This window comes from Triturus cristatus, chromosome 11, assembly GCF_964204655.1.
Source record: "Triturus cristatus chromosome 11, aTriCri1.1, whole genome shotgun sequence".
NCBI lineage: Eukaryota > Metazoa > Chordata > Amphibia > Caudata > Salamandridae > Triturus > Triturus cristatus.
In genome coordinates this window covers 564999473-565014805 of record NC_140594.1, presented here as the reverse complement: position 1 = coordinate 565014805, position 15333 = coordinate 564999473, and the positions used below count along the sequence as shown (strand labels likewise).

General features: G+C 42.2%; 1 protein-coding gene across 1 annotated transcript in view; it reads right to left on the bottom strand.

The window, feature by feature from the left end:
- Positions 1 to 15333, bottom strand: part of XRN1 (5'-3' exoribonuclease 1) — a 1184094-nt gene that overhangs the window by 1142642 nt on the left and 26119 nt on the right. Inside the window, exon 2 of the mRNA XM_085633624.1 lies at positions 1921 to 2153. Within this exon, the coding sequence (XP_085489750.1) occupies positions 1921 to 2153 (233 nt within the window). The remainder of the gene's footprint in view (positions 1 to 1920; positions 2154 to 15333) is intronic.

Below are 15333 nucleotides of genomic sequence, written 5' to 3'. Positions count from 1 at the left end.
TCCCTCTCCCTGTTCTCCCCCCAGTGTTTGTCCTAAGTTAACAGTTTAATTTCGCTCATGAGTGTGACACAAAAAGGAAAAACTAACCAAAGTAGCAACTTAAAGCTTTAAGGCCCACCCAATGGCACTGTCTAGCATTTACTTTATGCAATTGGATAATCTGCTATGACTTTGGACTACAACAGTACTTCTTATATAATGCACTTTGATGCGCATGATCACAATCTTTAACGATTCTTATAAGGTCTGAAAAACCTAATAAAAATGATTAATAAAAATAGAAAAAACAATTGGAGGTTATCTGTTGCTTGAAAGGTTTACTAAGTGAGCCAAGCTCTCCTAGAGGTCTGCACATCACCAAGGTTGTTATAGTTGGAGTGATCACTTACTCTGATGTTTAACACAAATGCATCGGACTTTCCTATGTGGCCTAAATGTAAAACTCACTAATTCAAGGATTTCTTAACAATTATAGCCACCTTCCTCCACTTTTTTTAGGTGATTGCTCTTAACAAGCCCATACCCGTCAGGTGTAAAGTGGCTATTTCATTGTGGAGAGAACTTACTCAAACATGCCTAACCAAGAACAGATAATCTAAATTTTAAGATGTTTGCAAATAATAGATATGTGCTGCATTCACTCCTACAGAATGAGTATTAAGTAGAACACAATTAAGAAGCTCTTTTATAATAAAGGTAAGCCTTTCTATATCGAATTGACTGACACAGATCCTGGTGGCAGCCAAGCTTACAGCAGCCCAACAACTGTAGTCTCTGGTAATTCCTTCCATAATCATTTGGAACAATAAACAATGGAATAACAAAGGAGAAACAAGGCTACCATTTTGGGAGCACACTATAAACAGAACATAATTTGCGCATTACTAGATAGACAATAAACCAAGCCTTCGAAGACCAGTACAGTTGTGGAGCATCAAAAATGTATTCACTTTCCTCACAACAGCTAATTCATTATTTGATTCATGCAGTGTTCAGTCATAAATCTGTGCCTTTAAAATGATTTGTGTAAAATGTATTTGCAAACTGTGTTGGAGGAACCAGTTACTCTTCTTTTTGGGATTATAAAACAAAATTGCATCAGACTTATTGTTTTACTGTACCAACTGTTGAAGAACAAAAAGATACAAGGTTTGGCATCAGAACCCTACAATCATCTACTGGTGCATAGCATCTGCAGGCCAACGGTTTTACAACACATCTCTTCACTGAAAAAAGGAGGTTGGGAGTTGTCGCTAGGCGAGGTTGGTGCAACTGCTTTGGAGCCTTGATAAATGAAAGTCAAGACTGAACTATTTCTTGATTCATAGGCCTGTGAGCACAGCTGGATTTTTATCTGTTATATGTGCCACAGTCCAGCATGAGCATCCACGGACAGCTAAAATCCACATCTGTAGCTGAAGGGGAAAATCTCCCTAAAGAACCAGTTAAAGATGTAGAAAAAAAGAAAACTATTACATGAACATTTCAACAAATCTTAATGATTAACTGGGTGCACATGTACCTGTCGAATACGCCTCTTTTTTCTGCTTTCCCTCACCCCGCATGTTGTTACAACGACTGGGTTGTAATAACGCATACCATTACCCCGCAAGTCGTAACAACGACTTGCGGAGGGGGGCGCTGGATGTTGGAATAGTATAATTCACTATTCCAACTCCAGTCTGTGCGGACAGTAGGGAAGGTGTTGGATTATAAATCCAACACCTTCTCCCCTTTCCACAAGTTGTGGTAACGACTTTCGGCGTAATTATATGCGTTGTTACAACGCAGTCGTTGTAAAGACCGCATTGAAACAACATGCGGGGTGACGGATGCGTAGTAAGGGGTGTTTACCGTACCTGTCCAATACCATTTTGGTCTTAAGCAGCTTCAATGACACTGCATGAAACAGTTTCTTACCTGAAACGTCTCCCACGCTGCTGGTTCATTTTTGCTCTTGGAGCAACTCCATCAACTGCCATGAAGAACACCTTCCTGGGTTTGATGATACGAAATAACACTTCTAAGTAATGAAAGATATCTGCAAATATCTTATCTTCTGTTATTCTGAAGTGAACATCCTCGTCATTTGGGTGAGAACACTGATGTATAATGCCATTCATGTCCAAGTATAAGTTATCAAATTCTGGAATCTAAAAGTAAATAAAACAAGATAATGTTATTTCCTTATTAACCAAATTACATAATCAGTTTACAACGGTATCTTTTGTGAAAGAATCAAACTTCTTAAAAAGGACATTGGAAGAAAGGTGGTGAAACAATGATTTGCTTTTTTCAAATAGATTTAGTTTAACAGTTACAAAGGAAGAGTCAAAAACAGAACATAAATGGTTGGTTTTCCAAAAATCATGTATCAGCTATAACCAGGGCAGAAAAACGACAGATCTTACCAAAATTATTTTAAAATATTTTCCTATTGGAACAACTAGGCTTTGAGTGGCAAGTCAGAAACAGGAGCCATGAACACAGCAGGCCAAAACAAAATATTTTCAGCACACACTTTAATTTTAGCACCCTGAGACACATAAGCCCTACTTTCAAGTCAAATGGAGTAGTAGCTCCTCAAGAGAAACTATGCGGATGATGTCGACTTATAACAGGTGCAGTAACATCCCACAACACTAAATTATTTTCCATATACAGTTTTCTTCTACAAGAAACCGTGAGGAAAATGTGTGCAGAAAATGGACTACAATTGGGCAACCATATGCAGTAATGTATTTCCTAAATCCGGGCCCAGTAGCTCTTAATGGTTGTTGACTGGGGTGGATGGATATATAAGCAGGAATCGTTAGCTCCAGGACCAGTATTTCCACCTTCAATTACCAGCTAATTCTAAAGGAGGTCCCAAATCTGTGCACAATGGATGGCGTTAACAGCAGCCAGTGATGAGCCTGCTTTGGAGCCTCCCTGCACAGCCATGAAGGGGCACAGCTAGGAAACCGGAATGCTAGCAACTTCTTGAGAGATGTTATTTACTTGGGAAGGACCTTTAGTAATGAGGGCACACTGAGCTTTGTGCATTAAAGAGGCACCAGAAAACATTTCAGTTCCTCCACCAACTCCAAATGAAATTCTTTGTAGTGGTCTCAAGTCCTCAACAAGGTTTCTTTGTATTTTAGATATTCATGTCATTTCTTGCAGCCAAGGCAAAAGCACATCATAATTAGTGTCTCCAAAGAGACTAATGCCCAGGTAAGAGACACTCTTGCCAAGCGCCCCGCATGACAGTGCTTGCACAGACGAATTTAGGCCTTATAGGAATTTGGCGAATGCGCCATCCACACAGAGTTGCATATTCAGGCTACACTCCTGTAGCAGGCACATACAGTAGGCTAGACTACTTCCTCATTCAATCAGCTGCAACAGAGGCTAGTGGCCGCAAACTATTTGGCTCAGTATATAAATCAGACCACTCACCACTGCTAATTACATATACTACTACTGGTATTTGCTGAAGCGCTGGAAAGAGGGATGCTCCCAGGGTCAAATGAGAGAGACCCTTATCGTATAAATCCTGAAACCCGGAAAAGACCCCATGGAGGCGGACCCCTATTGTCCACTCTCCATGTTGATCTGAAAATCTTTAGCCACGCATTGGCGGCAAGACTGCTACCCCATCTTTCGCACCTTATCCACACGGATCAGTAGGGATTTATCCCCCATCGGAACACACTGTCACCTTCGCCGTTTGACATACATCCTCCATGCGCCTGACTTAGAACGCAACCTTCCTAGACTTTGAACAAGCCTTCGATTTTGTGTGCTGGGACTACGTCCGGCAAGTATTACACAGGATGGGACTGGCCCAAAATTATATGAAATGGATTAAATTGCTCTAGAAGAGCGCGATAGCAAGAGTTTGAACCGGACAGTATGGATCTCTTGAGATATTATTGCATTGCGGCACAAGGCAGGGGTGCCCTCTGACCCCCTTAATTCCTCGTCCTTCGGCAGATCCTTCGTAGGTAGGGCATACAGGTTGGTCACACAGTACATCTGGTCTCGCTTTATGCAAATGACATGATTTATCTGTGCCGGCATAGTGTCTGGATCCTGCTCAACGTTTTGCAAGAATTTTGGGAATTATCAGGACTCTGGGTTAACAGCACCAAGTCGGCCCTATTCCCACTGGCACAGCTGAAGGGTCTACCTGTAGACCAACTATCGAAGTCGGGATTGCCATGGAAGGTGGACAGCGTCAAATATCCCTGTATTCACATCACCCATGGTGAGGAGCAACCCAACGATGTAAACTTGAGACGAGTGATTTGCAATCTGTGCCCCTCAATTGCATTCTGGAACACACTGAAACGGTCTTTGATCGGGGATATAGTGCTCATCAAAATAGTGGTACTGCCTAGATGTTTGTATGTCCTGCAGGAAGCCATGTATGTGGTTACCCAAAGGGTATTCCAGGAACTGGATTGCCTACTGGTCGAACTTCTATGGGCCGGCAAAGGATGCAGAATTGGGCTTAAAATCCTTAAGAGAAAATGAGATATGGGCAGGAGGAAAGTCTCAGATCTAGAATGATGCTATCTAGCTGCTCACCTGCAACACACAATAGACTAGTTGAAGGGGGGGGGGGGGGGGGATGGAAGGGGGGGGGGGGGGAAATGGGAAAGGTCGCTACTAGAAGGTACAAAGGATGGCCATCAGCTGGGAACACTGTTGATGAGGGAAAGGGGAATATCCTACAAATTCCCTCATGAGATCCGACTACAAGGCTGCCTCTGGGGGAGGGAGAGCGGTGCAGCATGTGATGCAGCGGGAACAGTTTGCTCCGGAGTTGGACGAGTGGATGTGCGCCTATTAGCGCAGTCAATGGCAGTTGACAGATGGCAGGCAGGAGGTTGTATTATGTTGGCAGATCTATACCCAGCGGGCCACTTAATCACAATTTAGGATGCAACAAACATTTGTTATGGGTGGAGGACAGTTCCTCCAATATGACAAAATCACAGCCGTGACACACCAGTTATGGCCGCCGTTCCCGGAGGCACAGAACCCACACAGACGTTGGTGACTATGCTATCCATGGCTGAAGGGAATAGGTTTATAAAACACTTATATCATGCATTTGCATGCAGATAGAGGACTAGTGCCGCTGTGAGTGGAAGATGCCTGGCAGTGTGTATGCGATGAGCCCATTAGCCCCAAAGACGGTCTCAAAATACAAGCAGGTGAGCGCAAAGTGTCGATCAGTGCTAGATTGAAACTGATACAACATACTACACATGGCATATCTCTCCACAAAAAAAGCTGCACACTATATACCCCACCAGAGATCAGAGATGTGCTAGATGCGGGGCTACTGTGGCAGAATACCTTCATGTCCTATGGCACTGCTCAATTATTACAACCTATTGGATGGGGATGTTAACCCAAATCAAGCATGTGACAGGGTGGGATATACCACAAACGATTAAACAGTCTGTGTTGGGCCTGCTCCCTGCCAATCCAAAGAAAAAGTTAATTAGACAATTCACAGTACTGGAACCCTCAGTAGCGAAGAGGCACATTGCGATTAGCCGGATAAGTGCTAGACCCCCTTTGCTAAGGGAATAGAAGAAAGACCTGCTGGAATGGGCCGGGGCAGAGGAGGCGCACATTAGAAGAACCCACCGAGAGGACAGGATGGTAGAAGATCTGCTTTCCTAGAGTGTTATGACGCAAGCGCTGTTGGAACCCCTGGAAGGTGACCAATCCGGAACTAGCTGATTAAGTAATGCTGAATAGCAGAGTTGTCGATTAGAGGGATGAGAGTATTTGGGAAGATCATTGGCTGCACTTATTGTGTTAAATATAGAAGACCTGTGGATGCAATTGAAAGTACTCCTTAATGTATCAACCGGTAGATAATTAAAAGCTCGGTATGGGGGGGGTGACGTTCTAGCAATGCAAGTTGTTAAATTGTTACTTTTGATATTGGTGAATGTAGTATTGTGTTTCGACAGTTGAAGTGCTGTAACCTACTATCAATGTACCAGTCGAAGCCTACTTTTCTATGCTAGTAATAGGTATTGCTGTAAGGTCAGTCCCTCTTGCCTTTCGTACTGTAAGACGGATTTACATACATAGGCATACAATTGCCAATGGAGCTTCGATTTGCAGAAGAAATGGAGGACAGTGTTGGCTCCACATGGTCTGGATGCATGAATGGCCTAAATGCTCAAAACTAAAATTCACATGGTAACCTAGGGGTATCCTTTGGTAACGCATAAAAACGCGCAATTCGACAGTAATCTGCTCTATGTTTCACTAACTAAAATCATACTCCTAAATTATCCGTTTTTTTGCAAGACCAAAACTGGTTTTATGGTTCTGGCAACACCCAAGTAGACCATTGTTCTTGGACCCGTATATTATAAGGCCATCTAGATACAGAAAATCAGACATATGAGAACAAGCCTAGTGTAGAAACAAAAGGTTTCTTTGAAGATTGAGACTTCTCCGGTGATATGACCATGTGAACGGTTTTAAGAAGGCAAGATGTTTTCAGTCTTCCCAGACCTTATAACAGTATGATCAAATCAGAGAAATAGATGTGGAGATGGCGCTGTGAGGAATTAACCTGGGGAATATGCATCCCAATAGAAGTGGATGCGCACATGAATGGCTTGCAGCTATTGGACAGCTCTATTGCCTTAAAACACTTGGAGGGACAGTAAATATCATGCTTAGCTATAATTTACAGAGAGGGTGTCATTTTTCAACATAACTTATTTTCAGCCTACTTAAAAAATGATTACGAAAAATGCATAAGGAGAAATGTCTGTTGCGATGCGATTAGTGAGCATAATGCAATTTCTTTACTTGTGTTCTGGGTGTGGATATAAGGGGCTGCTGAGTGGAAACTTCAAAAGACCCAGGATTTAACAAGCCTGCTAACTTTGCAAAATTATGGTGTATAGTTATGTTCCCTCACCTTGCATTTCCGGACTCACTGTCAGACTAAGAGAAAATCTCCTCACAGGGATTTGTTAATAAATAACCAATGTTACTAAGGAGGTTATAATTAGTTTCTGATTAAAAAAAAAAGACAAGGCTGCCTTCCAATGCTACATTCTACTGAAAACAAAAGGAGTAGAAAGACTGAAACAACAAAGTAAGGGGAACAATAAATACATAACAGGTTTAAAATAAAATTATAATGGCACAGCATTAGTCCAGGTTGTGCCCTGCTTTTTATCTGAAAACAGGAGCAACTAAGTATTATTTAATAATCTCTCTTTGCTCTCTACTCATTTTCTGAAAACACACTAGGGCCCTAGAGACTAGCTTCTGTTCTTTGAAAAACAATTTATTCAGTAATACAATTCTTTCATATTAAGTAACTATATAGACCATTTAATTGCATTTCATCACCAGGTATAAAGCCTGAAAATGCCACCAAGTTCCTTCACACTTATCATATGTTGGTCAGTACTACAATGCGTTCCAGGTATACCTGTATGTGCCTTGAGGGATTTGCCCAGGTATTCCTTATAACCCAGCATGTGTGAGAGAACTCCCATAACATGCAAGAGCACAACCACATGTCAACACATGCACATGATTACACAGAGATAGATATCAGAGTTCCTTTCCACCATTCTCCCTCACCTTCAGGTGAACTGTCGAAATAAAGCAGCCATCTATATAGGGAAGTGATTGGAATTAAACACAATGCAAATCAGCAAGTGATTATTAAAGAAAGAAGACCTACTGACAAAAAGCAGCAGATTGCCTGAGCTGTGGCGGTAGGGTGAGCACTTCCTCTGGCTGAAAAGCAGGAGCTTTATAATACTGCCTTACGATTACAAGACCCTGCCTACAGATCGGTGGAGGCTGTGTGGTGGACCTGTATACTCAGACTACAAGACCCAAAGAGAGTGTAATCACCCACCACAAGACGGAAGAAAAGGAGACCAAAGAAATGTGGGGACTCATGTACTGTCCGTCCTTAAAAATGAAAAAATGATCAGGGACTGTGCAATGAGAGGAAATCGTGTGAAGAAGAGCGTGAAAACACAAAGGTGTTGTGTGGAATTCTTGCAAAGTCCTCAGCCACTGGCCATCATTCAAGCAGATTTCCAGTTCATTATTTGTCCTTTCTCTATGCCACTCTTAACAAGGAACAGCCATATCTAAATGAGACATGGTCCTGCTCTAATAGGAAAAGTCCAGCCCTGACTGCCAAACCAGGTGCATGCTAGATGGGAACACAAGCAACCCTAGACTAGGTCTGGGCCTACTGGGTCACATCAGTGATAAGCAGCTCAAATACTGTGGCACAGAAAGCATGGGATACACGTTATAGACGTATACGCAGTGCACTTAAGTCAGAGAGAGTGGAGTGAGTAGGTTATCCTCAGCAATACAATAAATGCAGCCTGACAGAATGAAGCAAAGCACGAAGGTGAAGCTACTTCACAAGTTTTGGGTAACTCTATAAATATTCTTGGGTGTGTTTTCTTTTTTATTTCTTTTTATTAAACATTTTAGGTGTGTGTTTAGACTGAAGATGCCAAGGACTGATCTGTAATTTCCCAAAACAAAATTACAAACCATGTTTCTTTTAAAACCTCACTACCAAATGCAATTACCCATTAATTATCCCGTCAACCTTCTTTTACACAAAATTTTAAAAAATCTGAATTCGTAAAACTCTATTTAGCTGCTTCAATGCCCTGAGAAATCTACTTACCCACTCGCTATGGTGAGTCAGATTCTATCAGGGCAAGCTATTTTTAAGGCATACGTGCCTGTTTTGTGGAGGTGACAATTAACCGATTTTCTGGTCACTTGCAAAGTCAATGAGCAATAAAGATGCCTTTAAACCTTGTTTTACTCTTGTCACATTTGCTCTGTATTCATGAGGTCAAAAGTCAGTTTGTCTTCCAAAATTTACTTTTCTTTCTCTTACTGTGAAGTTATAGGATTTTGTAAAGTTAAACGATATACAGAGGGTTGAGAACGCGTTTTTAAGGTATTTATTGGCCGTTCCACGATCTACATCAATATATATTTGCCACACAGAGTTGGGCTTACCATTTATTACAGACATGATAAAGGTGCAAGCGGTTTTACTGTGGCACCGGATCTGGACTGCGACAAAAACGATATTCAGTCGGCAAATGTTAGTGACAGCCTTAACTTAGATCACGCCTTAGAGATTAGGTGGTTGAAATACATAAAAGATTTTATGACTGATTTAGGCCAGCCTGAATACTATCACAATCCTTCTTCGATGAGTTTAATCCCTAGAAAGGCTTTTAAAAAACAATGTATGAATCGCATGGAGGCAAATAGACTTGCCAGTGAGGCATCAAATCCCACGGTTCAAAGGAATCAATTGATGCGCTCCACCCTCACTATTCAACCATATCAACCATATCTGGGGGAGCGCTCTAGTCGCGCTGTCCTCCCGCCCTTCTGGAATATTTAACAGGGCTTTCCAGTGAGCTCGGTGCCTAACGGAGCTCTCCCTAGTGAGGTTAACTGGGGCTGCGAGCTGCGTGTAAGCTGAATGTGATGAAATTCTTCATATTGGCAATAATCTCGAACGCACCTTGAACGCTTTTTATATTTGTTGTATTTTCCTTTTGGGGGCTTTTAAATAGCGTTAATGGGAATTTTTAATCAGGCACACTGACACACTCTCACCATCTTGTTTTCCTGTGATTCCCCTTCTTTGCACAGCCACATTTAGCGGACTCTCGGCGGCGGTGGGCGCCATCTTTCTTGAGGCTGGGGGAGCGCTCTAGTCGCGCTGTCTTCCCGCCCTTCTGGAATATTTAACAGGGCTTTCCAGTGAGCTCGGTGCCTAACGGAGCTCTCCCTAGTGAGGGTAACTAGGGCTGCGAGCTGCGTGTAAGCTGAATGTGATGAAATTCTTCATATTGGCAATAATCTCGAACGCACCTTGAACGCTTTTTATATTTGTTGTATTTTCCTTTTGGGGCTTTTAAATAGCGTTAATGGGAATTTTTAATCAGGCACACTGACACACTCTCTCCATCTTGTTTTCCTGTGATTCCCCTTCTTTGCACAGCCGCATTTAGCCGACTCTCGGCGGCGGTGGGCGCCATCTTTCTTGAGGCTGGGGGAGCGCTCTAGTCGCGCTGTCCTCCCGCCCTCCTTTTCCCCCTACATAATGTGCAGACCGACCAGACGGCGCAGCGGGCGCGCCGGATGCGCGCCGAAGCCGCGCCTAAGCCAAGCCCGTCTGCGCCCGTCCGCGCCAGGATCGCGCCGGTCGCAGGGCACGATGGGTTACAATCATCTATCATCAGGTATGACAACAGGGAACTATTAGCACTGCGTCTTAAGATAGGTGTTCAGTGTAAGGGTTGTCCCCCCAAGGATTCTCTCTGGGGCCCCTTTTCATGCTTACACTGCAATTGGACCCCCTCCGGGACATCCCCTGTAATGCCCAAAAGTTCTGCTCCCTCAAAACACGGCAGTAATAGCTTTAAGGGAGGTCTTATAAATGCCCGCTCCCTGTGTAGTCACAGCCAAGACATACACGATCTAATATTATGTCATGATCTTGATGCCCTTTTTATAACAGAAACATGGCTCAACGACTCTTCAAATCCCGATTTGGTCATTGCCCTTCCTCACAATTTCACTATCTTCAGGCAGGACAGACCAATTGGACGAGGAGGGGGTGTTGCATTCCTTGTTAAAAAATCCTTTGTGTGTCATACATTCGATCTGGGCCCTCTTAAGGGTAGTGAGAGCATCGGCTTCTCGATCAAACTCGATGCCTCTTCCTCCTTTTCGGGAGCCCTAATTTATCGCCCCCCAGGTAATGCCACCCCGTTCCTTGACTCCCTAGATGAAGTTCTCGGGTCACTAATATTACGTTATCCTCATTTTACTTTACTAGGAGACATGAATATGCATTTGGAATCGCGTGTCGACCCCCATGCTATATGCTTCCAGCACACCCTGAGCATCTTTGGACTGACCCAACTAGTGACCGCCCCTACCCACCTAGCTGGCCACACTCTTGATGGTATTTGTTCCAACTTAAGCTCCATGATTACGTCCCCCCCTATCCCGCAAATTTGGACTGACCATAATTTTATCCCTTTTGTCATTAAGAAACAAGCCCTAGCCTCCCCAAGAATAAAGTGCTCCCAACCTTCCTCCTTGGTTAATTGGAGAAAGGTGATTGACCATATCAAGCTAGACATCCAGCCGTTGGCTATGGCCCCTAAACTGACGGGAGATGTATCGGTCGATTCTCACAATTTTCACGTTTGGATGGATCAGATCATCTCAGATAATTCCGACCCAAAAGGCGACCGTGTGAACTGCCTCAAAAAGAAGAAAAGTGCCCCTTGGTACACCCAGGCCTTAACTGAGAGCCACCTACTTTGTAAAATAAAGGAGAGGAAATGGAGGAAAACATACGACGAGGCCTCAAGAGCCCTCTATGTTCAACAGAGGAAACTATACCTCTCTAGCATAAAGGATGCTAAAAAGGCATACTACACAACAGCTATCAACGATGCCCATCAGAAACAAAAAACCGTCTTCTCCATTGTCAAATCCTTTATTTACCCCAAAGCTCTCCAGCCCCAAATTCCACCTTCCATAACTCTGTGTAACCAAATTGCAGATTTTTTCGGGGGGGGGGGGGCGTGGGTTGAAATAAATCGCAAAAATCCAAAAGGACTTTCCGCCCCCCCTGATCTCCCCTATCCTGTGTTCCCAAAAACAATCAGTCAATCACCACCATTCCCTTTGCAGTTTCCAACCTGTCTCCCTCCAACAGACCCGCAAGGCGATCTTGGCCTGCAAATCAGGAGCACCAACCGACTCCTGTCCTCCTTGCATTCTGCACCACCTAATCGAGCTGGTCAATCCCACCATCAATTCCATCATAAACGCATCCTTAGAATCAGGGATAGTACCTAATGAATGGAAAAAGGCCATCGTGAAACCGTTGATGAAAAAGCAGAATAAATCTCCAACGGACCTGACGAACATGCGCCCCATCTCTCTCTTGCCTGTTCTAGGAAAGATCACCGAACAGATTGTGCATTGGGAACTTAAGGCTTTCGTGGAGAACCATAACATCCTTCATCCCCAGCAATCTGGGTTTCGCCCTAGCCATTCCACTGAAACGGCTCTAATAGAACTCTGACTCCATCAAGTTCCTGCAGGATGAAGGAAGGCAAGCCGTCCTCATCCTGCTCGACCTTACAGCAGCATTCAACACTATCTCTCATGTCATCTTGATTGACAGGATGCGAGAGATCGGTGTGACAGACACAGCTCTAGCATGGGTAGAATCCTTTCTGTCCAATAGGTCTCAATCTATATCTTTGGGTCCCCACCTGTCCAGTGAAAAAACCATTACATCTGGAGTACCGCAGGGGTCCATATTAAGTCCACTTCTCTTCAATATCTATATGGCACCCCTCCTCACTGTGATAGAATCTCATGGGATCCTCGTTACATCATATGCCGACGACACCCAACTTGTCGTCTCCATCGATAAAAACTGTTCGGGTGCAGAGCTTCGGTTTCAGCATTGTCTCACGGAGGTATTTCAGTGGTTGAATAAAAACCACTTTAGGTGCAACAGTGGTAAAACCGAAATCATTCCATTAGGCCGGGATTCTCTCTTTTGCCCGAAGGACTGGTGGCCCAAAGACTCAGAGGCCCCACCTTGTGTAGTGTCCTCCGCGCGCAATCTGGGCGTGCAATTTGATGTAACCCTATCCTTTGACGATCACGTCAGGACTACGGCCGGCTGCTGTTTCGGTCTAATTAAATCCCTAAAGAAATTTTTTGACTTCCTCCCCATTGCCTCTAGGAAATCGGTCGTGGTAGCATTGATACTTTCCCGACTCGATTACTGTAATGGGTTGATGGCAGGAGTGAAAAAGTCTACTTTGAAGAAGCTGCAAAGTGTACAGCACGCTGCGGCAAGATTGGTGTTAAAACTCCCCAGGAAATCCTCAGCTTCAACTGCTTTAAATTCCCTTCATTGGTTGCCTCTCCACAAGAGAATCTTTTTTAAACTTTTACTTACAGTTTTCAAATCCTTGAAAAATATAGGTCCTAAATACCTCATTAAACGCTTCATTCATTATGAACCCGCACGATGCCTACGATCCTCAGGCGCTAACTTTACCAGGATTCCGAGATACAAATACAAAACTAGGGGTGGAAGAACTTTCACAGTCCTAGCAGCTAGGGCTTGGAACAAACTGCCCTTAAACCTTAGACTGACAGAGACCGAGCATCTTTTTAGGAAACTATTGAAGACCTGGATTTACCAGCAATCTGATACTTATGTGTTGGCAGCTATTTAGATTTCTCATCACCCGAACCCTATACGTATGCACAGCGCCATGATGCTCCCTCCGGAGCGAAAGTTTGCGCTTTATAAATACCCAAATACAAATACAAATCTAATATATGCAATGAGAGGCTATGAAAGATTTGTTCGGACACGTTTCAGACTCGACATATTCCACCGTTTGGTAAGCTTTCCGACCATAAAGGATTGGTCTAAAACCTTACCAAATTGTCCTTGCGACGGAGTCTCACCCAAATCAACAATTCATATAGCACTATTCTGCAAATGTTATCGAGAGCCGAGGATGAGGTGGATCAAACTCATCTTGGAAATTTGGGGTATGAGGCAATGCTGTCCGGTTTATCTTTCATTGCAATTTTTATGAAAATTAATGTTTTGTAAGAAATATTGTTGTATTTTTAAAGCGCACGATTTAATGCAGGAAACCTCTATGAAAATTTTCTTACTCTTAAAATATTTTTGTGAGACATTTGGTAAATTTGAGATATGAGGCAGTGCTGTCTGGCCCTCTTTGCATTGAAGATTTTAGACAAAGAACGTTTTGTAAGACAAGTCACTTTAACCCCTTAATCCATGATCAGAAGTAGGAAATCTCTTTGACCTTGGTCCCTAAACGAAATATGTACTCTAAGTATTCACAAACTTGTAAACTATGTTTTAACCTTTCTTTATCAAATTACTTTTATAATTATTGTGTAACATTGGCAGTATGAAACTATGAATTTGGTCCCTCTATGAAATATGTATTCAGGTATTACCTTTTATATATTCACAAATCTGTCAATCATGTTTTTAACTTTTCTCTAACAAATTATTTTTTATAATTGTTGTATAATATTGGCAATATGAAATTATTCAGCTGCTTTCATGTTTTTAATTTAATTTTTAATGACTATTGAGCAATATTTGCGATATGGTACTGTAAAATTTGTGCTTTTATGGTTTTTGTGTACGAAAATTTGAAAACCGAATAAAGCTGAATTTGAATGTAAAGTGAACTGTGTTGTGTGACAGTCATGCTGTGCAAAGTGTGTGAAATGGAAGGTTATGAGATGTCAGCCTTTTTTTTCTAACATTGAAATAGCTAATAAGTGAACTGTACAAACATTTCAAAATACATTTCAGTAACTATTAAGGCACATTTTTTTATTTCTGTGTTTGAAAATAAATGATTGGATGAAAACGAATCGGAACACTTTACTTGGAGATGTGCAAATGATGAATATTTTTGCTGAATCCCTATTTACAAACGTTGTATGCTATATAGTTTTATAAGTAAAACTGCTTGTTACTAGGAAAGCTTGTGGACATTTCATCTAAATGACAGTGCAATACCACATCATGTTTTAGTAATAGGTTTATTAAAAGTGAGTTTTTAAACATGAACTGAGAAATATTCCTGCCTCTGCCCTATTGACAATTCTATTACTGAACTAAGAGGCAAGTCAGAAGTCTTGTGTACCCTAAACTAGATTCTTATTAAACATGGAGCAAATTTTAGCATAATACATTTTAAAAATGTAACGTTTTATGTACGGCATAAATGTTCAACTCTTATATTTTATGGTGCTCTTATATGCGATAATGAAGAAAAATGCGGCTCCATAAATTAAATATTTGCCTAAGATCACACAATTTGAAACCAGTTTACGGGTTAAGTACATTACAGTTAGGTCAGCTAGATTATTCAAGTTACTAAACCTGCAGGTCTAGTAACATTTTTATGATTTTTCAAGGCCTGCACTAATATGTTCTAGCCATAGTAATAAATAATTTAATTAAGCGAATTAGAATGTTTACCCGATATGCAAAACCCACAAGACAGTAAGATCAGTTTCCACACAGCCTCAGGTAATACTGTACAGAAAAGGTGGAAGACAACTATGGAAATGTTACATGAAGCATGGTACACAAATTCACAAATCATGTGTCAAACTTATATATGGTGTTAGAAAGAAACAACCCACAGCAGAATTAGATGT